A 24440-nucleotide genomic window follows, 5' to 3' on the forward strand; every position below is an offset into this window, starting at 1 on the left:
AGGTTTCACATGTAGAGTTCAGTCTGGATTCTGCTGCGAAAGCAGACTGCTGAAGCCATCCAGAAGTGGCAGTTGGCATAAGGAAGCTTTAGGGGCAGTGCGATTTCCTTCTTACAAGAAATATTGTTCAGATAATTTGAGACCATAAAGGAGAAAACCCATACTTAGGATGTCAGAATGTACAGCTGCAAGAACAATATTAAGTGATCGGAAGGGAAGATTATTTTTATTAAGTTTGCTTATACTTCCTAGTGCAGAATGAGAAAACAGATTTGATGGAGGCTGAAATGCAAAAAAGAGGGAGGGGAAAAGAAGAACATATAGTTTACAACTGTTGCTTTGAAAATACCAAACAACACATTTAGGGTCACATCCTGATCTCTGTTGCAGACAGGTAACTTCCATTGGCTTTAGTGGAGGCATCCAGGATTGGCACTGATGTGTCTGAGATAGGCACACAGCCTTCCAGATTCCAGGCCAACATAAATACATAGATGTATTTTAAAGTAGCAATAATTTTAAAAAGCTCCCTTTGGGTTCGTAAGCTTTTACAGCTTTCCTTTATCATGGGAAAACAGACAGGGAAAGAGAGGGAGAGAAAGTGAGAGAGGAGGCTTTCTGCATGTTCTTGCATCTCTGTCACAGAAGCTACTTGTAATGCAGACACATTATTTACACATCAGGGGATACTAAAAGTCAACACAAGTGTTTAGTTTTGACCATAAAAAATCCAAAAATGAGAGAGAAAGATCAGGATGGCATCTAAACTTCCAACTATTTACAAAATAAAATTACAAACCAGCATTCCAGCTTTAACAGGAATGACACATTTATTGTTTTCTCTGTAGCAGTGAGAGCACTATTTATTGTCTCTTAAGGGCTATGTGGCAGGTTAACAATGCCCTCAGTTTTACTCCAGCAAAAGAGAAAGAAGCTCACTAATGAACTGGCCTGCTGAACTTGTTTAGGGGTATAATGATTTCTTAGTGGTACAGTTCTCTGTGAATAAGTATCTCCAGCTAGCTCAGTATATTACCATGTGGTATTTATTAAACTTTTCCTGAGACCCTCTTCTGAGGCTTGGGACAATAAATAAAAGGATCAAATATGTCTGAAAGCTAAATCTAGCTAACTCATTCTAACTTCATTATACTGTTTTAAAATTCTCTTTACACAGAAGAGATGCTGGATTTCCAACACTAATCCAAAGAACAGAAGAAGTACTGAGGGTATTCCCAGCCATGGGACTTCAGCGTCCCAGTGTTACTGCTGGTACCAAAGCTGAATTCTGCAGTCCCACACCTACCCTGCAGATGATTTGTCTGAGACTGCAGATGGGGCTTCCTTTTGGAGGTGCATTTCTCTTTGCTGCTGTTCCTGTTCTCTGCTGGTTTGGTCTGAGGAGGATCATCATTCGTAGTCAGATATTTGAGAAGTTCAGAGCAGGGACGTCTTTGAGGCTTTTGCTGTTGACAAATGCTCTTCGCTTTATTGCTCCATGAATTCTCAGTCTTAAAACAGGGTAAAATAAAATAAAATAATAAAATAAAGTAAAGCTAAAATTAGTGAGCTGAACCTTATCAGAATGGGTATAGGTTTTCTAAAGAGATGAGATTTTCAATGAAGTGTTCAGCCTAAGTGTACTAGATCTATGAGCTGTGAATAACTGTTTGCAGAACAAGGAAAGAAAATTACATTTAAAATTCCTAAATGACATTTATGCAGCTTTTTATTTCATTTCTCCTACATTGCAATGTTCCTACTCAGCAACATGTAACTAACAAGACCCTACAGCGCCTTTAGTGTGAACAAAAAAATAAGCTGGTTTAAACTTTAATTTGCTGCTGATTGCTTGGGCCCAGTATTCACAACTCTCTTAAGTACCCCTAAATGGCCTGTTTTCAGTTACACTGAATGGCAAGACAAACATTGTTTAATACTGCCTGCTAACAGAATTATGTCTAAGCCCCCCATTCCATCCAAGCAATGTCTTTTGCCAAGAATCCAGTGTCATTTGTCTTAGCTCAGACAGCTGGGAAAATGGCAGTCCCACATCCTGGAGTCACTCATAAACAACACCAGACCATCAGCAAATTTTATCACAGCCCATCCTACTCTGTGTATCACTAAAGTAGGTAAGAGTAACAGAAGGTGTGACTACAACTGAACTCTGCCAAGAGAAGAGGCATAAATGAAATATTCAGAGCATAAAAGAGTTCAGATGATTTTCTCGAACCCAGTCTACAACTCACATTTTTTAAAAATTAGTTAGAAGCACATACAATACATTCAGCTCTACTGCGTGCTTGATTGCTAAAAGCACAAAACACCTTGTTATTACACTTTCTTTTTTTTCCCTTATTATAAAAATTAAGTTTGTACCTTAACAACCACAGGGCTTGTTCTGATCCTGTGATTAGTGTTTGCATGGTTTTGTGTGCTGAGACCACTGCATTCATTGTAATTTAGCTGAGTGTTGGCTGGAGCCAGCAAGAGCTTCTTAAGCTACAAACACATCAGGGAAAGGGAAGTGGAAGGAAAAGAGTTAAGTTATACATCTTTATCAATTAAAGTGACTTATCTACATTTTTGCATAGTTACTTAAAGTTAGTTATATCAATTTCAGCAAGCAAAGTACAATAAAACAAAAAGCAGGACTTGATATTCCTCAGAGTAAACAGATTTCATTTTCTTCTGGCTTGGCAGCACATTTCTGCTCCCTTTACTGCAGTATACTGTGGGGCAAGCAGAAGTGACAGGGATCTTGGATTTCTGAATCCATGGCAAAATGAAATTCTCAGTGATCTGTCTGACATAAAGAGGCCTCTGATCTATACAGAGACATAAACTTTAACAGACTAATGGATACGGTGTCAAGATTCAGGTATCTGGCTCTGTTCCCACTGAAGCCAATGATAAGAGGCTTTCAGCAGAAACAGAATCACATCACAAACCAGATTTACTAAGCAAAATGCATATAATGTTTCACCCACATCCTCATCCAAGATTCAGTTTTGCCCTGGTTAGCACTAAGCTGGTGCTTACTGGTCAAATCAATGTTAAAGACACAAAATCAGCTCTGCATCCCAACAGACTCATTGGGCCTTTCTTCAGAGATCAACAAAAATGGTGTCTAAACATACACAACAAAAAGAGCCCCGAGAAATGAAATATGAGTTAAGAACCCTTACCCCAATTTATCTGAACAGAATGATAAGCAGAAATGTCAGCCCAATTAGCCTAAGAGTTTCAAAAACAACCTTTTCAACAGTTTTTTAATAGACTGCCATATTAATCATCCTATGGCTATTTGGTGAGGGGTTTTCCCCCGCTTAATTTTCAGTTCTTTACTTGATTTTCCTCTCCAGTCTAAATGAAAAGTCCAGACCTTACTGTGACTACATCATACCCATGCAGCGGGTAGCCAGAGGCACATCCAATTCCTGTTAAACAGTAGGAAGGGTTCTTACTAGAGACGGCTCTTCTGCCTCCTGAGTTGGAGGGGCGCCGTCGGGCATTGGGGAGGGGCTAGCGGCATTTTCGTTGGTCACATCTCCATCTGTCAGTGCATCAAATGAAGGCAATCCATCCTCATCCACAGGGATGCTGTCCAGTGTTTCAGTGAGAACAGCTAGCAAATTTGCCTCGCTCTCTTCATCTAGCTTCTGTGGGAGAGGACGAAACAAAAAGAGGAACCAAGTGAGAAAAGGAACAAAATGATGCCTCTGTGTGTGAACAAGCAGACAACACGTAGTTAAATTGGCCCTTGAAAAAGTAACCTGCAACAGAATCTCAGACAATATAATTAGGTACAATAAAATGATCCATTTCTGTTCAAAAGAAATTTCTTTGCACTCGTTTACTTTGCGCTAGTTTACTTTTCTTCCACAAGTCTTTTTTTTATCAGGCATTAAGAATGATAAGTAATCACTCAGGGATTGTATTACAGGATGAGCCTAATGATGGTGTCAGCCCAGGCTCTCCCTTTCTTTTGCTCTTCAACACTGAACACCAGCTAATTGACCTGACAAAATTACAGGAATCAGACAGCTGATCAGGACACCAAAACATGGAAAACTTCACTCACATATATGGTTCAGTGTAAGCAAGAAAAGGTTTCCCTTCCACACATCTGCAAATCCTTGCTCCAAAACCAAACAGCTTCTTATTCCTGAGTATTCTGGTGTAAGAGCAGCCAGCAGCACTCATACGGTAAATGACAGGTTGTTTGGGTTTCTTTTAAAGAAACATATTAGGCAGGTTGCCTTTGAAGTTGTCCTTTCAAATTGTGTCTTTTGAGTGCTCAATACACTATTGTATGCATTTATCAAATTCCGACTGCAATTATAAAAAGTAGATTAATTTCTAATCAGATGTGCCTCTAATGTTAATTTATATCTTATTTCAGCAGCAAGAGTTCTTTTTGTCAAATTGAGTAACTTTAAGTGCCTCCTGATTTTTAATGAAATATAGTCCCTACTGTATATTAAGATACAGATTTTTTGAGTGCTGAGAGTTAGAACTGAGAAACAGAACTGTGTAAAAATCATTATATTTATTTTTCAGAGAGATTGGAAATTGATCTTGACAGATCAATTATCTAGGACTCCTAGGCTGATCCTAGTGCTATTGAAGTAAATGAAAAGCATTTCACTGATTCAAGTGATATCAAAATGGGAGTTTCTCCACCACCTTCAGAGTAGCTCATCATGTTCCAGGTCCCCACTGTGAAAAAATTTCAGCTAAGTTCAAATCTCAAAGTAAGAAAGTGAACTAGCAAGACAAATAATACCAGCAAGACGAACAAGCAAAAAAAGGAAGTTAAAAAAAGCAACAGCAAAACATTGGTAAGTTACACTTTGGAAAAAAATAATCAAGTGAATCTGGGTATCCCCTTAGCATGGCTTTTTTCAGTAATACTTTTATCTAGCAGACTCTGAACAGAGATGATAATAAACCACGCAGATAATTGCTCCTGCTAGGCTTCACTGCCAAATCACACCTCACAGCTTCTAACATAAAAGCTGTCTTTGAGCTAGAAAGCTAAGGCAGAGCACTGTTCTGGTGCTTACAGCATCACCTCCAAGAAACAAATAAGTACTCAGGCAAGTATGCCTGCTAAGGAGAAGCATTTACTTGAAAGGCCAAAAGGCACTTGGCCACTGAGAAAAAGTATCCAAATTTTGGTATCAGGTGATTTCCACCATACTAAGCAGACATATGCACACAGCTGTGATAATTCAGTGTGTAGAGAATGAAAATGGCAGAAAGGAGCCAAATTAAACCACGCTCCAAATCCAGCTTTTCACAGCCACTTTCTGAGAGGAAAAGAGGAAAATTACTGTGTCACTTCTAGAATAGTAAGAAAAGGCATTATTGGGCAAGAAAGTGTGTACCAGCGTTTTTTCTCAATGGCATTTCAAGTCCCTCACAGGTGGAGGGATGAATGGTGTGAGAGCCAGCCCTCAAGCCTAGGATGTCCATGAGCTGGTTTGGCTGCCTGACCCCAGCCCTACACCAGGAACTTTTTCAGCAAGTCCAGCTGGTGGGGCACACTGCTGAGCCCTGCAGCTTATAAAACTGACAATGAAGCTGGAAGTGTTGCTATTTCTAACAGGGAATGCCTTCTTTAATAATAGCACACCAAAAGAAATCCTGATATTTGCTGTTAGCTGCTCAACTCTCATGCTTTAAACAGACATTCAAGTGCGCTGACATTCAGGAACAGAAAGTTGAGTGGACACCGGTCCTCATCACAGCAATTTCAATTAGTTTTGTACAAGTTTCAACATTCAAACACCCCAGAGAAAGCAGAGGATGTGACAAAGAGGACTCTGTTAAACAATTAATGTCACTTTCCATTATTGCTTCAGTCCCAATTTACAGAGCAAATAAATCAAAGTCACCACAGATGAAGCACACTAGCTGGCTAACACATGTCTATTCACAAACGACATGGCAGCAGGAACACATTAGTCAATAAAATGACATTGCTAGATAACCTCTTAAAGGTTTAACTATGCTATTGCTCCTAATTGTCCTAAATCACTGTTTATAAAGAAACACAATTATTAGATACAGCAGAAATGGTACTGAGAGAGATGCAGAGGGAGAGATGGTTGGGTGCATCAACGTCTGAGCAATAATCACTGAAGCAGCAGCTTTCTCCTTTGCTGTTGCAGTCTGAGTCTTGGTGTTGACAGCACTGGGGAGAAGCAACGCCATGGCCACATGCAGGCTCTTTCACGGTTTCAGCACTGTCACTGCAGAAGTTCACATTTCAGACTGGCATCCAACCTGCTTACCACACAGGCTCATTGGAACAGGAGGAGTCGAGCACCCTCCACCCCGCCAAGGCCAGAGGATGTGCTGTGTGCTCTCTGGAACTAACTCCACCATGTCACTAACTTCAAGCAGGATCTTACAAGAAGGATTTGCTTCTCTTTATAGGAGCAGATCCTAGGTATTTAGACTACCTAAATGAACCACAGTGCGTAAGAAAAAGGACCAGAGGATAATCTCAAATGTAAAGCTGCATGGCAAATGCAATTATTAAACTTTTATGAAAATAATTCATAATGACTGTTGCTAACTTGCCCTTTTAATACAGAAGCAGTTATGCATCACTTCCAAATCACACTGTTATGTCTGCATAAGGACATTGGGGCCAGAGATGTTTTGATCCCTGTAAATTTTCACTCAGATGAAGGAGGCAAGGAAAACAAGTATGCCAATGAATGCATGTACTTCTGTGTTTCTGACAACAGAAATTTCCAGCATATCCAGAATGCCATTAGCTCTGAAAGGAAATAAAATTTGGTATTTATGTCACTCTTTATGGGTGAATTCAACAGAGGTAAACTGCCAGAACATCAACCATCAAACATAAGTAATCTAGGAGTTCAAAGACTATGGAAAGTTTCTAACTGTGCTCTTCTCTGCTGTTACATGTTTTGCTCTAATACTTTAATATTTCTACAGCACTAAAAATAATTCTGTCTGAAAACACTGTAATAGTTGTGTAACAATCTAATTGCATTTCTGCCTTCAGTAAAATGTCTCCAGAGATATTCTCTCTTTGGCCAGTGAAATGAGTTGATAATTTACCCACGCAAAGGTATTTAAATCCTCTACCCCTGATGATTCCTTCTCTTTTGCTTATTCTGACTATTAATGGAGCTGGGCTCACCCTGTGGTTAGCATTTTATGTCGGTAGTACCTGTTACTTGTTGGCAATCCACAGAGGCCAAAGACTGAGCTGTAACAGAAGCTTGTCCATGCTGTCATTCACAGGCATCCCTTTAGGGTGCATACAGGGAGCAATGCTGTAATTTATCCTTACATTTTCTTCCGTTAAAAAAATCATGCAACATTTTAAAATCTCTGTCATTACCATCAGACTGGGTTAGAGAAAACCTAAGAAAACTTGAAATCCACAAGTCCATGGACCCTGACAGAATGCATCCACGAATGCTGGGAGAGCTGGCAGACATCATAGTGAGGCTGCTTCGTGGTCATCTTTGAAAGGTTGTGGAGATCAGGAGAGGTGTCTGAGGACTGCAAGAAAGCAAATGTCACCCCAGTCTTCAAAAATGGCAAGGAGTCATGAGTGGTGTTGTTTCACAGGGTTCAATACTGGGCCCAGTACTGGCCCACTCATGGAATGACTGGCCAGTCAGCCTCACCTTGATCCTTAAAAAGATGGAGCACCTCATTCTGGAGGCCATCTGTATCCACATGGATGACATAAAGGTGATCAGAGGTAGTCAAGCATGGTTTCACTAAAGTAAATCATGCTTGACCAACCTGATTGCCTTCCATGATGAAACAACTACTTGTATGAATGAGGGGAGAGCAGTGGATATTGTCTACCTTGACTTAGCAAGGCTTTTGACACTGTCTCTCACATCATTCTCATAGGCAAACTCAGGAAGTGTGGCTTGGATGAGTGGACAATGAGGTGGTTTGAGAACTGGCTGAAGAGCAGATCCCAGAGGGTTGTAATCAGTGGCACGGGCTCTAGCTGGAGGCCTGTCATGAAGACCCAGTGTTCAATACCGGGCCTATCACTGTTTAATTTATTCATCAGTGGCTTGGATGAATGTCCAGATGCCTCCTCAGCAAGTTCTCTGATGACACAAAGTGGGTAAAAGCTTTGGACTGATCCCCCTGAGTGTTGTGCAGCCCTTCAGAAGGACCTGGGCAGGTTGGAGAGATGGGCAGGAAGGGACCATCTGAAATTCAACAAAGGCAAATGCAGGATTCTGCACCTGGGGAACAATAATCCCAGGGACCAGCACATGCTTGGGGCCAAACTGCTGGAAAGCAGCTCTGCAAAGAAGGACCTGGTGGACACAAGGCCAGCAGTGCCTTTGTGGCCAAGAGGGCCAGTGGTACCCTGGGGTGCATTAGGGAGAGCATTGACAGCAGGTTGAGGGAGGTGATCCTGCCCCTCTGCTCAGCCCTGGTGAGGCTCTCTGAGCATCTGCAGTGCTATGCCCAGTTCTGGGCTCCTCAGTACAAGAGAGACATGGAGTTCCTGGAGCAGGTCCAGAGGAGGGGGACAAAGATGCTGAAGGGACTGGAGCATCTCTGTTAAGAGGACAGGCTGAGGGAGCTGGGCCTGTTCAGCCTCAAGAAGACACAAATGAGAGGGGAGCTCAATGTCTGCCAGTACCTGAAGGGAGGGTGGCAGGAGGATGGAACCAGGCTCTGCTCAGTGGTGCCAAGCAACAGGACAAGAAGCAGTGGGTAGAAACTGATGCCCAAAATGTTCTACCTGAACATGAGGAAGAACTTCTTTACTCTGTGAATGACAGAGTAGTGGAACAGGTTGCCCAGAGAGGCTGTGCTTAGTTTCTGTCACTGGAGACATTCAAGAACTGTCTGGACACAGTCTTGTGCCACATGTTCTACGATGGTCCTGCTTGAGCAGGGAGGTTGGTCCAGCTGACCCACTGTGGTCCTTTCCAACCTATATATCTGTGTTTCTGTGATCCCTTCTTGAAAACCCTGAAGCCAGTGTGCAGATGTCCTGACTCAGGATTATCCTGTAGCTCTTGTCATTAGCACAGGTACGTTGATCCATTCCAGAAGAGAATCAAGCCCATCTTTTAGAAAATATTTTCAAAATATTAATAGTACCTCAAACATATTCCCTTTGGGTGACTTCTCCTCTCCCTTTAATTGTGATTAGTACATGCACAACTTTTGCTGGCTGCATCTCAAGGAGTGAAATCAGCTAATGAATGATGATGCTCGGAAGCTTCTTTACTGACAATTTGAATAGCACATGGGCCCACTGTGATTCATACTGGAAGATCAGGGTCTAAGCTGTATTATTAATCCACAGCCCCAAGGAGCTGGGAGCAGTGGCAGCTCGCCACATCTTCGTAAAAAGCCCAGGAAACTTTGGGACAGAATCACAGCTGGCAGAAGCTGTCACCACTCCAGCAGCCCAGCTTGGTAAGCAATTCAGAGCAGCCAGGTGTACACCAGAACTCACAAGGGATCACCATTTCAACATACCGACTCATTTCTCCTCATCAACCTAAGATCTATTCATAGCACAATTAACAAAGAAAATAAAATATTTTCCTCCAGCTGAAAATATGAGTGATGTAAAAATACTAATAGATTATGGCTCTACCTTCAAACAAACAAAATTGACTTGTGAGCACATCAGGGATTTCCAACAGGACTTAATTACTTAATTACAAATTTTGAAGTAAGGATGTCCTTAAAATTGTATTTTCTTTAAGAAATGAGGGGTACACATTCACCCTTTTTTGCACATAAGGATGCAGAGGCGCTGAAAAGCTCATTAACCCCACTCAGGCCCTGAGCACCTCCTGTCAACAAACATGCAGGAGTAGGGGCAGATATTGTCTCAGCCCTGGCCCCACAAACCAAGCTTTGTCACGAGAGGATAAGGAGCCACAGGCTGGACAGAAGCACTGGGAGGGTAGGAGGTGTACAGGGATTAGGATGCAGGCTGGTTGGCATTCCTACTCCTGACAGAGAAAAATGAGAACTGAAGTCAAGGACCATGAAAGGGAAGAACTACAGCCCAAGTTTTCCCTCTTCTGGTACAGAAGGAGCCAACCTGCCATGGCATGGCATAGACAGAGCTGTCATGTTGATTTTGCTGCCTTTTCCATGCACTGTCCAAGGCAAGTGCCTCTTTTTCCTCAACTCAGAGCTGGCTGAACCCAGGGCCAAAGATGAATTAGTGGTCCAAGTGGTGAATCACTTGTTCCACCTTACCTTCTCACAATCAGTCCCATGCCCTTATATATTTGGAGAACTTTCTCAGCTTTTATTTTACTGTTCAACTGCTTTGCAAATCCTTAGGCGTCCTGCATTGTCTTACAGTAAAAATTCACATGATGCATTTGCATTAGAATATTTTTCCAAGGTCTGTTAGTCTGGTCCCCAAGAGACACTCCCATAATTGAAATGCTTAAGTCCAGAGCTATCAATTATCTTTAAAAACAAAATGGAGTCCCACTAGGAGAAAATTACAGCTAGATTTATTTATATGAAGTAGAAATATGGGGATTAATTATCACCACCCCTGTGCAAATGCCTTCAGGGTATGGAAAGGAAGCAAGATATTTTCTTTTCTTGAAGGAGACAGCTATATTCATACTCCTCACATGCACCTGCAGGCAAAGACCACTTTTATCCAGAGCCTGCCTTCTGATTTCAGCAGCCCCACCAATCTTCATATGGAATGTAAATGTATCTCAATTGTAGGACCAACCACTTGCCCATATTTATATAAAAGCTTCACTCCAGTTGAATTTCTCCAGATATAGACTTGAAGTAATGTGCTGTACCACCCCAAAATGCTCTCCCCCAACAATGATATTAAATAAATATTGGATTCTACACAATGCAAGTACTGCAATGCCTAATTTCCAGAGCTAGGTCCCAGAAGGGCACAAACCCCCAGTATCACTCCCAGGATCATTAGAGCACCACTGAAGGGACCTGCTAAATGTCCACAGGCTGAAGGGAATGGGAGCACTGGCAGCATCCATTTCCCCCTTTTCAGGGTATAACAACAAAAATAAAATAAAATAAAATAAAATAAAATAAAATAAAATAAAATAAAATAAAATAAAATAAAATAAAATAAAATAAAATAAAATAAAATAAAATAAAATAAAATAAAATAAAATAAAATAAAATAAAAATAAAATAAAATAAATAAAATAAAATAATAAAATAAAATAAATAAAATAAAATAAAATAAAATAAAATAAAATAAAATAATAAAATAAAATAATTTTTTTATCATCATTATTATCAACATGTTGTTTATTTATTAGAAAGTTCTTATGTTTAACCATGGTAACTGAACTCAGATTGCTTTCTCTCTGTGAGATGCTCTCCTGACACTGTAAAACTTCTATCAAGTACTTGGTATTAAAACATCACAACTCAAAACCACAACACAGACCACTTGCAAATAGGCTTTTCTTTAAGATCATGCCCCTGGATCACTGGACGTAATGCTGCCATAGTTCCTGTGAGATAACTACCTTTACAAGTGAAAAATCTAATTTTTCTGCTCTAATCTAAACATGTCAGTTTAAAAATGTCTACTGAATATTCCTCTGCCACAAAGTCCCTTTTTGTATTACTTCTAACAAGTTGTTGCAGTTCAGAAGTTTCCATTAGAGCCTGGAAATTAAGCTTATAATAAACTGAAGAGCTACTAATTGACTTACTCATCTCATGAACTTGAGGATCTAGCTAGGAAACCATGCTTTACATCTTTTGATCAAAATTCATCCACATTTTGCAAGCCATTTCAATTTGATTTGTGTAAACTGCATCTTTCACCTCTATCACAGTAATCTTTGATTCTGAAGAAAAGATAAAACAAAAAAGAATCTGCAAGCTAGCTGTTGTGCTATTGACTGTATTAAGGGGACCAATGACAAGATATTGTGCTAGATTCATTTCACTGGTGGTAGACCAAATATCAAAAATTTATAGTAAGTGAAGCCACAGAATCTTTGCAAATGCAGTCAATTTAACTCAGTATCAAAAGGTCACTCTATTCAATTTATACTTGATCCTGAGCACAATATTGTGAAAACACTTGAAAACAAATCATCTTATCATCAGTTTGGACCTCAACATTTGCTGACTATATAGACTAATTTGCTGATTACTAAATAAATGCTCTAACCATGTTTCATACTGGGTTAGATCATCAGGGGGGCTTTTTAACTTCCACAGGACTTGACACTGTAGAGGAACTGCATGTCTATAACACTGAGACACACCATGGACTTATTATTGTGCTGCTTTGTCCAGTGCTAGCGAATGCCACCTGGTCTTCATGGGTGGGGAACTGCAGCAGGAGAAGATCTGGCATGTCTTGTCCAGCTCACAACGGGCTAGGTTTGGGCTGAGCTCCACAATTAAGCACAAAACTCTCTCTGTGTTCCTGGTGGGTAAAACCAAGAGCAGGGAAAGCGCAGAAGTCCAAAGGAAAGAAAGTGCTTGATGAAGAGCCACAATAAAAAGAAAGGCTGTAAGTTTTTCTTCACTGTGCAAGAGTGAAGCCAGAGGAGCTGGGGTGGAGGTGAAATTTCCTGTCTGCCAGAACTGCTGGGGCAGCACAGGTGAGCAGAGGAGTGAGTGATCTGGGGAAGGGGATGCAGCACAGGTAGCCTGACCTGCATGAGTAGCTCAGTTCCCAGTGTGCAAGAGGTTAGGCAGGCTACCTCTGAGCTCACCACCCAGAAGCTTAGCCACTTGGAGCAGCAAAGGGCACCTCTTACTCATCCTCCCTTCCCCACACAGAGACAGTCGCTCATGCTTGTAATAAGGTCCTGAACAACAACTCAGACAGGGATTTTAAATTATTATTATGCACCTAAATAATACAGAGGAGGGTAGAGAGTTAAAGATCCTGGGGCCCCAGTCTGGACAAGCTCTAATACGGAGTGGGTACTGAGGAAAGAAGGAAGAAGGGGAAGGCAGGGTACAGCATAAGGTAGGGAAGACATTTGGGACTCTCCTGTTGCAGAGTTTTCATTTACAGTGTCAGCAGGATTTCAGTCCAACTAGTCAAGCACTGCTTGCTCAGATTTATTTATTTACTTAATTTATGGTCCATACCCACACTAGTCTCTCTATGCACTGACATTAAATTTTTCAACATTCATATACCTTTGTAAAGCAGCATAGCATATCCTGGAGGAAAAAAAAGCTACATATATTTTGCAGTGATGATTTCACACATGTAATTGATGTAAAAACTTTTTTGTCCTCTTTATCATGACAAATATCTCTAAAAACTGCACTTGAGTGGCAATATGGACTCTTCCTTTGCCAACAAGAAGCATTATCTTGTCACTTTTGTTCATTCTCTATTTCTGTGTTGCATTTCCTTTCGTTTTAATTATATCGGATAAGTCAGGATGTCTATAATAATTCCTACTTCTATCTTGAGATTTATGACTCTAAAGAAATACAAATTTAAAGGTAAAATTATACACAATATAGCAAAGAAGATTTTACAAAGATTTCTAAATTTCATCCATTTATGGGGAGACTGTTTTTGTACAAATAAAACACACACTCAAAAATTCCTTTTTAAGCTACAAAGTAAGACACTTCTATCTGGTGCTTTTACTGTTAGAAAATTGGAATTTAATTTGACCAGGAAATTAGCATTTGTAAAGTATCAACTTCATTAAACGTTTTTTATGATGTTTTAATTTCTCAGCATGTTCAGCTTCATCAAGCCTAACACATGCCCATTGAACAGGTATGATAAACACAAGTCATGTCTCACAGGAAGAAAAGCACTGGTTTTCCTTACAGTTGAAGCATGAGTAGATGAGTATATCATTAATACATCTGGACATCCCATCATTTTTTATTGTAATTTAACTGGATGGCAGCTATCTGGTTTGAGTTGGTTAAAAAAGTTTACTCAGATACAACACAGAAACTTGTTTACAACCCTAAAGATTCATTTTCTCTGTATATTTTACCTATGTAGCTCTACGTTATTTTTAGGTGGCTGAGCAATGTCCTTCAATATCCTCCTTGTTTGTATGTACTAGCAGACGTGTTGACTGACACACACGGCATTTAGAGAGGTGGTTTAGATAAAATAAACCTCAGGTACCTGTACTCTAAGTGTCCTAGGCTGAAAGCAATAAAGACTCCTTTATAATGAGGCACCAAATGAGAATGTGGCGATCCCACAGTAAGGAACGTCCTAGCAGGTAAAGGGTTTAACAGCACAGAAAACAGGTCACTTTTCCCAGGCTTTCAGAGTGCCTTCACAGTCCCACAAAATAAAATGAAAGCCTCTCCCAGCAAGCAAATAAGTCCTCCCCTCAGAAGGTAGCGATTGAACAGTGCAACCTGGTAAACCCCTACAACCACCGAGAATACTCCAGGATGAGGACATGCATCTGAATTTTCCACTGGCTAAACACTTGGCTATACACACGTTTGATAATATCCTCAGTTACATATCTCCTTGATTTTTCATTCAGTGCTAAGACTTTATTGTTCTTCTAATCCAATTTTTTGTATGCAAATAGAATTGTAAAGTAGAGATGGTCATTTTAAAACAGAAAACATTAAAAAAAAATCACGCAAGAGCTATCTGTTGCAGTCTCCTCTAGGGCATGTCCGTTGTTGGCTTGTTTCTAAGTTTCCTGGAACTGACTAGTATTCACAGATCATATTAGTAAAATCGGGTTGACAATAAAATGTAAAATTAATTTGCTAGTTTACATTACCACGTCCATTTCCCCCATCCAGTCTGGCAGAGTTAGGTAGTGCATGTATACTGTGGTGCACACTACAGTTCCCACTGCAGTTGCCTTTCCTCTATTTACTCCTTAGTCAAGACTGAATTTATTGCTCATTCTCTGCTAGTTTTTTTAGAAGTCTGCATGTCCCTGATCATGAACCCTGCACCTGTGTGATGTAAAAGACTGGAATTTTTTTTAGTGAGGCACTCATGTTAACCAGTCCCTTTTTCATCAGAAATGGCAAAAATCAAACTGGGCATATTTTTTTATCCTCTTAAAAGATGACACTTGGCAGTCAAGCTCAGATGTACTTACTTACCAATGCACTACATAACATTATTAATTAGGCAGTAAGTTCCTTTAGACAGGGGCTTTTGTTATTTGTTCACACAACCCCTTTCATAACTGTGTCCTGTTTTATCATTGGGCTTTGAGATGCTGCCACAGCACCTACAATAAATAATTTGGGGTACTTCTATTTAATCCTGCTGGCAACCAAAAGACAAAGAACTTAGACCCAGATGTTCAGCTGCAGGGCCCCTCCACAGGTTTTAACAGAGCTATGCAGATTTACGCTAGCTAGGGACCTGGCCCTCTGCTCTTTGCGTATTTTGATGCCTAAGCTGAGAGCAGCAGCCCCTCTATAGTGTGTCTGTACCACCCTGTCCCAGGACTAAGAGCAGTCCAACCACAGGCCAGCAAGGGCTAATTCTTCCTCCTTACCAAATGAGTTTTGCAGCTGAGCACTACATTGCTATGACTAAGCAATAAGACACTGAGTTTAAAAGCGGCATGGGCTCATCTTGCCTACAATGTGGTACACACTGTGCTTGCATTCCCTGCTGGAAATACACTGACATTATTTGTTCATGTCAAGTGCATCTTCAGTTTAAAAGTTATCCCCGCTGAAGTTAACTCAAGTTATAACTTGAGCCTGTGTAGCAGGCCAAAACCAAAACCACACGGGATGTGCCTAACCCCAAGAACAGTAAGAAAATTGAAACCATTTCAATACTAAACCAGAGATGGGACACTGAGTTCAACACAGCCTACATTTTCCTGGCTAAGATAGCCTCCCTTTGTATTGAGATATTTTTCCCTGCGCTTTCAGTGCCCAAACTGAGGGGGAAGAAAGAGGGGAAGGGAGCTGTAGATTGGAAAGAGCCCAAGATGAGAGTGTCCAAGCCTTGCTCAGCTGGCAGAGACGAGTGGGTGAGACCACTCATGATTAGGAAGCAATAAAATCCTGGTTTGTAAATGTACATGAGGATTATGCACACCAGCAGGGGGTAAGGAGGGGAAAGGAGGGGAGAGAGGAAGAGAAAGCAGGAAGACAAGAAAGTACACGTGGTTGCACTTGATCCTACACATGAAGGAGTAGAGGAAAGAACAGCACACCACAGAGTACAATTAAAAAGAGCTAGCTACCTGGCAGCAATATTGCCAAGTCTTAATCACCTGAAGCACCAAAACACCAGAGTGCAACGAGCACCAGTGTTTCACAACTGCATCTGGCTTTGCCCCATTTTGATGGCAAAGAGTGCCGTAAATCTGAGTGCTGGTGGCACAGGGAGCACAACGCCAACTCCAGCTTGGATTCCCTTGGATTAGAGCAGCACAAACCAGGCACCACCTGGCAAAACCGGCGGAATTAAACAAGGACAGATTAAGTGTAAGTGAGAAGGAAATCAGGCCCTTTGTGTCTGCCCTTCCTTCCCTGAGAAAAACTAAATACATTCCTTTTTCTTCAGACGCATCAATAGCAATAGCTTAAACTGCCCTAATCGGGTTTCACTATTGGCAATGCAGAAATGTTTATTTCCATTAGGCTGAGTCTATAAAATCTTCCTTTCATTCCTGTGCTTCTACCATTTCCAAACAGCAAAGTCTGACAATTTAGTCTCTGACAAGCAAGCTTAATACTGAGAAGTTTGGAAAAAAAAATCCATACAAAGAAAGCTCCTCAGACAAGATAGGCTGGGCGTTTGCACCACAAATGGTTTGTTTCAGCTATCTCTTTGCCTCCTGTAAGACGGAAATCAGCCAGCTTACTGGCTTAGCTTGTTAGGCCAGGTTAAAGGGATGCAGCGCTGAAAGGCTCTTATAGAAGCTTACCCTTGGACTAAAAATAGCAGGCACTAGAGAATTATCTTAAATACGACCAAACTTGTTCTGCACTGTGAATGCAGATAACTGTAATATGTTTCCATTTTTGGTAGTTTTAGAGCTTTTTTAAGTTATGCTCGCTTTAGCTGACTATTTAATTAGTTTCTGATTCTATTTGCCACTTTCTCTCTCAGAGATATAGCCTGAGGGGTACTTTGCCTATGAATCCTTTGTATTTAGCAGTGTTGCTATTGTTAACATCTAATGAGCTGTTGGATTTGCCAAACATCCAGTATAGGTACAAACGCTTCTTTGAAATATAAAAGTTTAACACATAGCAAATAGCAAATCAAAAGATACTCTAATGCAGCATCCTCACTCTCTCATTGCGTGTCTCATCAAAAGAGAATAAAAAAAAATCTCCTTTATTACATTTAATTTTGAAATTCAAAAATGCATATTTGAGTGAGACAATTTTAGCTCCTTGTCCGTGACTTTAGAAGAAAACTAAATGATTTTTAGTACCTTAAGAAGACTTATGCATATGACTAAAGCTCCACAGTCTGACATGGATCCCCGCCAGCTGAACTGTGGAGTTAGCAGTATTTTCTTTGGAGTAAAACTGCAAGATCCTACAATTTTTAATGAAGCCACCTCATCTTCAAAACACATAAATTGATATTTTGGTGGGTTTTTTTAGGCTACAAGCAGTTTCTCTTTAAGCTCTGTTAAGCAGGATACCCATTCATCTGCTCCTCACTGAAAATCACGACAAGATATCAAAAAAAAGAAACTCCAAAGCAAAGCACAAATGTTCTCTGTCCTTACATACATCTCACTCATGCTACAGCCAGTCTGAAAGACATCACCACAGAAACCAGTCATGCGGTGTAACACCCCTGCTGCTGCTGTTGCCTCAACTTTGCACTTCTGCAGATAACACCATTGCAGGTACTCGCTGTACGAGCTCAGATCAGCACATCACAGGATTGAAGCAGCAAGGGCCTCTGCACACTGATTCCTGCCACTGCCTTCCACATGATGCCCCCAGTACTACGCCAGTCTTGGCATCCAGATGATTGCTGTAACAAGAGCGCTGAATGGAAACTGATTCAGACACATTTCAGTATGTTTTCCAGTACTTCTTCCCTCCCTTGCAGCTCTGTAGTATGAGTCATTTTTAAAATAGTTTAAAAATCTCACCTTGAGTGAGGCCAACTTCTAGACAGATGTGCTGGGCTAGTCAGGCCAAAAGCCATCCATGCAGCTGAACAGAAGTGTTGTCCCTTACTGGGCAGACATCACATCCGAGTGCCTTGGAGCTGGTACAGCCTGTCCTCTCAGACACAATTTTTGTTTGACTTTCTTTTCAGGGTGAGCAATGTTTTTACTTTTAAATAGTGGTGGTACTCAGAGATTCCCTCATCAGATATACACCCAGTGTCTTTATAAGCTCACACATAGTGGCATAACCCAGCCACATGTCTTTCAACTGCCATTAAAACCCTCCATATGTCTTCATTTGGGAAGCAAGTTTTCTTTTTGAGTAAGTAGTTAAGTTCACAGCTTCTCTGTCGAATAAACAACATGTCTGCTGTCACCTGGCTGCTGAGCAACTCCTGTCTTTGAAAGTATGCACTCAGTGATTTTAGGTATCTTATCTCTCAGCCTTTCCTTCCACTGTCATGAAGCAAAAATCATGCCCCATCTTCATTATGATGACTAACACTACTATCCATCTCCTGCAATTTGAATTTTTAAGTAGTATTCTAGCACTAGCAAGGAAACATCCCCATTGCACTGAATGATCTCCAGTAACCTATCAAGGGAAAGTATCAGCAGAAAGTATTCACAGTTCAAACAGACAAGATCAAGAAAGGAGGATTATAATCCTCGCTTTATGGAACAGGATTTGATGCTCACAGATTAGTCAGCTTCTCCAGGCCAGAGTGCCTGCAGGCCGTAGTCATGGTGGGAGAGCAGGGCTCCAACGAGCAACACCACCACCCCCTCCCAAGCAGGGGACATTTCACCAAAACTGACAGTGCACATTCCCCATCCCTAAGTACTTTCATCTGAACTTCTAGTTGTCAGAAGAAGACTGATAAAATGTTTGTCAAGAGCGTTGGAGTCACAGCCCACAGCTAAGAAGAAGCTCATTTTGTGCATTCATGGAATTTGGTGATTTTTGTCATTTTTTGTACAGAAAATGACACCATAATATTTGCTCATTTAATACTAGCATTCCAGAATGGAATTTTCCAGAGAAAGTTGACACAGAGAGAGTAGTGAACAGACACACAGAGCAAGGCTGGTGTGTAAGATATAACTCTGTTATCAGAACAACAAAGGTATTTCTATAATGTAGTGGATGTTGGGGAGAACATCAGGGCTACAGCAAAACAGACAAGTTTGGACCACTGGAAAAGAACACAGTCATGACTGAGTACAAAAGTGAGCATGGAGACCATCCATTTTAACATGAAAAGCCAGACCAATCCCCTAAAACAATGGAGGAAGAAGCTATAATAGAACAGCAACTCAGTAAATGTCTTGGAAAAACAAAGGGCCCACAAAACATATTGCTTGAGTGGGGCCTTCTCTTTGCATAACCTACTTTGGGGATATAAAACCCAGAAAACATCCAAAGCCTGTAAGGTAAGTCTTTACCTGTAGAGACAATCACACAGACATGTTTGTCCCAAGGAAAGATATGAAGGAGAAAGTGAACTGATGGTTCAGCAGAGCTTTAATCTTGGAAGATTCCCAAATTGCTATAAAGCTGCGTAGGAAAATATTTTGCTTTAGACTTTCGATGACCCTTGGAATCAAAAATAATCACAAAAGCAATCTCTGTTGATCCCCGTCAGGCTGCCATGATGGCAGCTGTACTGAATAAGGCTCCCAAGGAGGAGAGCCCATGGGAGGGCAGAGCATGGGGTGTCTGCAATGTGTGACCACCTGCCAGACAGAAAAAGAAAGGAAAGAAAAAGCTGTTGTGTTACTGCCTTTTTTTTTTTCTGTATACTCTTTCCATCTTTGCTAGTGAAGAGACTACACTTCCTTGCTACAGTAGTAGCTCAAGATCAGGGATCTGCTGCCAGGGACCTTTTGGAGCTGAAGTGACAGCCTGGGATGTGGCACTCCTTTACAGACTTTCATATGTAAGCCTGTGTCATCTACCACAGCCAGCAAAAGGTCATTATGAAGTCTGCAGAAAGTCAAACAGCAGTGCTGAAGGAAGAAAGTGTCTTTGGCACAGTATCAGGGATAAAATGCCTTTCTCAAAGGCATTTGTGGGATATCAGGCAGAGTGAATTGGAATTACGATGAAGAATTGTGCCATTAACACTAGCAACAGATTAAGCACTGATGATTTTCCTTGTGTATGAGGTGGAAGAAGACAAGTTAGATATTGTGTGTTTATTGAAGCAAGAAGGTTAGAGATAAGATATAATCTAAGCAAATCATGAAATGCAACATGAGAAGATAGTCAAGAATTACCGAGCCTAAATCAGTGGGTTTGTCTAATATCTCTAGGTACAATTACCCCCGATGCAAAACATTAGTGAAGTGGCCCTGATCCTTCATTAGTTGAGTAGCTTTAAAAACCAGAAAGGACACCTGCACATATCCAAAGCATTTAAGCAGCAGGAGGAAGACATCTCCAGGAATTTTTGGAGTGTACAAATTGGGCACCAGGAATTGCATTTTCTTTGCACAGAAACAATTCAAATGAATTCAAACATTTAAATATTTTCTAGTTTCCATTCCAAGTCTATGAGCATTTTCAGTCCTTTGCTATTGAAAAAAAAACATGTTATTATACTCTAGTACTGTCTGTGAAATGCAGAAGATTGTAATGAAATCTGTTTTTCTTTTTAGAGGTCATTCACACTCAAGAGTTGACTCTCTAGGGACAACAGTGGTGAAGATGAATGAATGTGAAGATGATATCTCCAAATCCCTACAACTTTGATTTTCACAAAGATTTATTTTTTTTTTATTTATATACTTTTTTATTTGGAAAACACCAGCATTGTTAAGGGCAATTCTAAAGAATAACAGCACATTATGAACCTGAATCAGAAATGACTAGAGAACATAATGGAGTTCTGCACAATGCATTTGAGGGATGTCTTTGTAAGAGTTCTTTTAAAGACAGATTTTGGGGAGGAATTGGGAAAACCTAGCCACTCGGTTGAAAGGGATAGAAGGGCAATGAATTCTACTGTAGGATCTCCTCTTTTGCTGACTCAGTGAAGACACATTTGTCATTCAAAGACAAATTAGAAAAGGGCATGGATCGTGCTAAATAGATGCTTCGTCTCAGTTATCAGCCACATACAGGCAGCTTCCAACACATCTACCTCCAAGTGCATCCGAAAAAAAGCAATCTCTTCTGGTGGATGTGGACAGAACGCCTTTGTCAAAATATGAGTTTGAGCAAATACAGCAAAGCGGTTTAGCACAGGGAGGATTTGTCCCTGCAGAAATTGACACAAATTCCTTTAGGACAGGGGCAGCCACCCCAACCACATAGCTGGGATTGCCAGCAGATAGAATTAGGGAAACTGGAAGGTAAAACTGTGGCCTAATGTAAACTCTTAAATCTGCTGTAAACACAGCAGTAACATTGGCACACAATAAAACTGGTATCTGTCACTGCACTCCCAGAAGCAGGTGTAGGGAAGGACAAGACACATGAGTGGATTTTTGTCGTCTCTGTGACTTTGGTTTGAGGAAAAATCCAAGCTGACAGAAACTGTGGCAAACACATAGCATTCTAGCAATGGAGTGTAGCTGGAGTGATCGTGCCAGGAGAGAATAATGGGAGATGAAGTGGAAGGGTTCAGTTTGAAGTTCCTGCTATGTGCATAGTGCAACTTGGAGTAGCAGCGCTGAGAAGGCAGCATTCCTGGATGTTTCAAGCTGGAAAGACCAGTACCCACAAAAGCAATTTATTAGGAAGTTTCTGACAGGCGTATCTTTAAGAACTTACACCCATCATTTTCAAAGACATGGTTTAGGAAATAGGAGCTATTACAGGCTTAAGTTTAGGGGCATGTCTCTTTTCTTCTTTAGCTATGGGCTTAAAAATCAAAGCTTCACAAGTCTAATCTTGCGAAAGATCCTGAATGAGAAAAACCTCTGCACATCATGGGGCTGCCCGTAACAAGCCCTCTTGGGTCTAGATGGAGTCCAGAGAGGCAGCTCAAGTACATCTGGACAGCATTCACAGAGCTGCACATGCCAGGAGCAGTTCCATAAAGTGATGCTGATAGTCCAGCAGAGAATTAGCGCCCTGTGGTCTATTACTGGATCATACTGGACTTGAACTGACCAATGTGGAGACCCTGATGTGATTCCAGTTGCAGTGGAGTGCAGATTCCTGGAAATCATTTGTGTCTGTAGATGACATAGCCAAATAGTCCTTCCCTGCACAGTTCTGAAAACACAATACAGAGATGCCAACTAACTCTGCAGGAACCTCTTTGGTACATTATGGTCATTTTCAGCCAGAGCTCCTAGTCCAGTAGGATTCCACTCACTCTTCCAGATCTGCTCCAGTATCCCTTCATCACTTTCTCTGTGTGCCTGTGCTCCTCTGAGAGATTTGCTCTCTCTCAGAAGAGTGCCTAGGAGGAACATTGAGTGAAAGCTATTAAATCCCCCCCACAGCAGCCATCAGCACTATACAGAGGCATACATATGGCCTTGCAAGAGCTCACCCTGATCTGGCTGTATCAGAGCTAACACACCCTCTCTGACCAGTTACAAAGGGACTAGAGCATCTTCCAAATGATAGCATTTCTTAGCTTCCTAGTCTTCTATGGGTTTTTGTCCAGTTGAGTTTTTAAAATTTTTTATATTTAATTTTCTTCTTCATCTCAGGTTTGGAGATAAATAAGTCTCCATGTTGGGATATATTACTTAAGGCAGCTTCTCCTTGGGTTTGGTAGTCCCACATCACATTGACACAACTGCAGCTCTGACCTGTGTTGTTCTCTGGACTAGGCAAGCTCAGCAGGCTGTAGCTGCCTCCAGCTGCCTGGGAGGAAGAGGAGTCTGGTTAAAGAGCAGTGCTCACAGACCTCTGAAGGAAAAATAAGATGGGTTTATCTTCACTCACAAACCCCAAGGACCAGCTCTTTTCTTCTTTCACTACCTTTGCTCCTCCCAAGGACTTGAAAGTGCACGCCATAAAACTGGGATGGGCTGGTCACTAGTACATACAGACTCTCCCCCTGCTACAGGGTTTTTAGGCATTATCACAAAACAAGTAAATAAACACAGTGTTTAATAACTGAAGGGGAAAAAAAAAGAGTATGCCCCAGCATCACAACCAAGGAACTCGGCATGCCAACTACTGAAAGGCCACGTGGAAGTACTGAAATGAACCTTAATTCATGGTATGAGATTTTCAGAAGGGCTAGGTATCCAGTGACAATGTTTAAAAAGTAAATGCACAAAGCAATAATATGCCTCCAGAACTGTAACAAAAAGATTGCATAGAAAGTTATGCATTATGGTTGATTTAGCAATATCATAGATAGCAAAGGCTCCAGCAAAAAGAGTGAAATCATCCCTATCTTTCCATTTGTCGGCAGAATTTTAACAAGGGGCTCCTGGGAGCTCTTGGGGGCTCTTCCATGGCTCAACAGACAAATTAACTCATCAAAGGGAAGGTAGGGATGATTAACTAACAAGAGCCCCCTCCAGCTCATCACTGGTACATGGTTATTTCACCCAGATGGTGTTCACCTACCTGAAACTGGTAATGACAGTCTCAGATCGGATTTACAGAAAAACATAGATAATAAGGTGCCGCAAGAGTGACATGATAGGAGTTATTGGTCTGTAATGCTCCAGACTGTGCCAGAGGCAGCAGAGCTGTTTTGTAATGTTAGTCTCTGTTTTGTAATATTATCCTCTCCACCCAAGAGATTTCCTGCTGCAAATGGGAGACTTGGTCTTCAGAGAAGCATTTGACCTGACCCTTCCTATAGGAGAGTGGGATCAACAGCAAAGAAAATTACAATACGTGGCAACACTCCCATCACACACAAGCAGAATCACTTTGACACCCTTTCAGTGGAAATGGATGAATGTTTCTGCAGTGTTAAGGAAAAAAATCCACAAGTTTTTTGGCTTTTTCCCAGATGCAATTAACGTGACAATTGCCAATGTTTTGCCTAATGTCTTCATGCTAATGTGAAGAGTGATTGTTGAGCTTTTAAGGACAGTCAATACAGCCAAGAAAATCCACACCAGTCCTGGTGAGAGAAAAAACAGTAAAGCAAACACAAAGCCAGAAAAAGAATTTCAAAAATGCATACGTTTTCCCCAGACAAGTAAAAATAAAAGCCTTTTGCTCCTTTCTGTATGCCTGGAGGGTCAAATGCCTAACAGAGCACTTCCAACCAGAGGTCAGGAAGCATGCATTTATGTTTTGTTTATGAAAATAATTGCATATGCATCCATTTCAACCTTACTTTACAGTTCCACTAGTCTAAGAATAAGACCGTGAAA

General features: G+C 41.0%; 1 protein-coding gene across 5 annotated transcripts in view; it reads right to left on the minus strand.

The window, feature by feature from the left end:
• PPARGC1A (PPARG coactivator 1 alpha) overlaps nt 1-24440 on the minus strand; it is a 368975-nt gene that overhangs the window by 29592 nt on the left and 314943 nt on the right. For 4 of the 5 annotated variants that reach the window (XR_010998600.1, XM_068188796.1, XM_068188798.1 and 1 more), the window contains 3 exons: nt 3471-3665; nt 2383-2505; nt 1307-1511 (listed from right to left, as the gene is read on the minus strand). Coding sequence is in view for 4 of the 5 variants with exons in the window: in XM_068188796.1 (XP_068044897.1) it covers nt 1307-1511; nt 2383-2505; nt 3471-3665 (523 nt within the window). In the remaining variant the exon portion in view is untranslated. Of the gene's footprint in view, nt 1-1306; nt 1512-2382; nt 2506-3409; nt 3666-24440 lie in introns of those variants that run through there. The other variant, XM_068188799.1, reaches the window with a different exon arrangement.

The sequence above is a fragment of the Anomalospiza imberbis genome, chromosome 4, assembly GCF_031753505.1.
Source record: "Anomalospiza imberbis isolate Cuckoo-Finch-1a 21T00152 chromosome 4, ASM3175350v1, whole genome shotgun sequence".
In the NCBI taxonomy this organism is placed as follows: Eukaryota; Metazoa; Chordata; class Aves; order Passeriformes; family Viduidae; genus Anomalospiza; species Anomalospiza imberbis.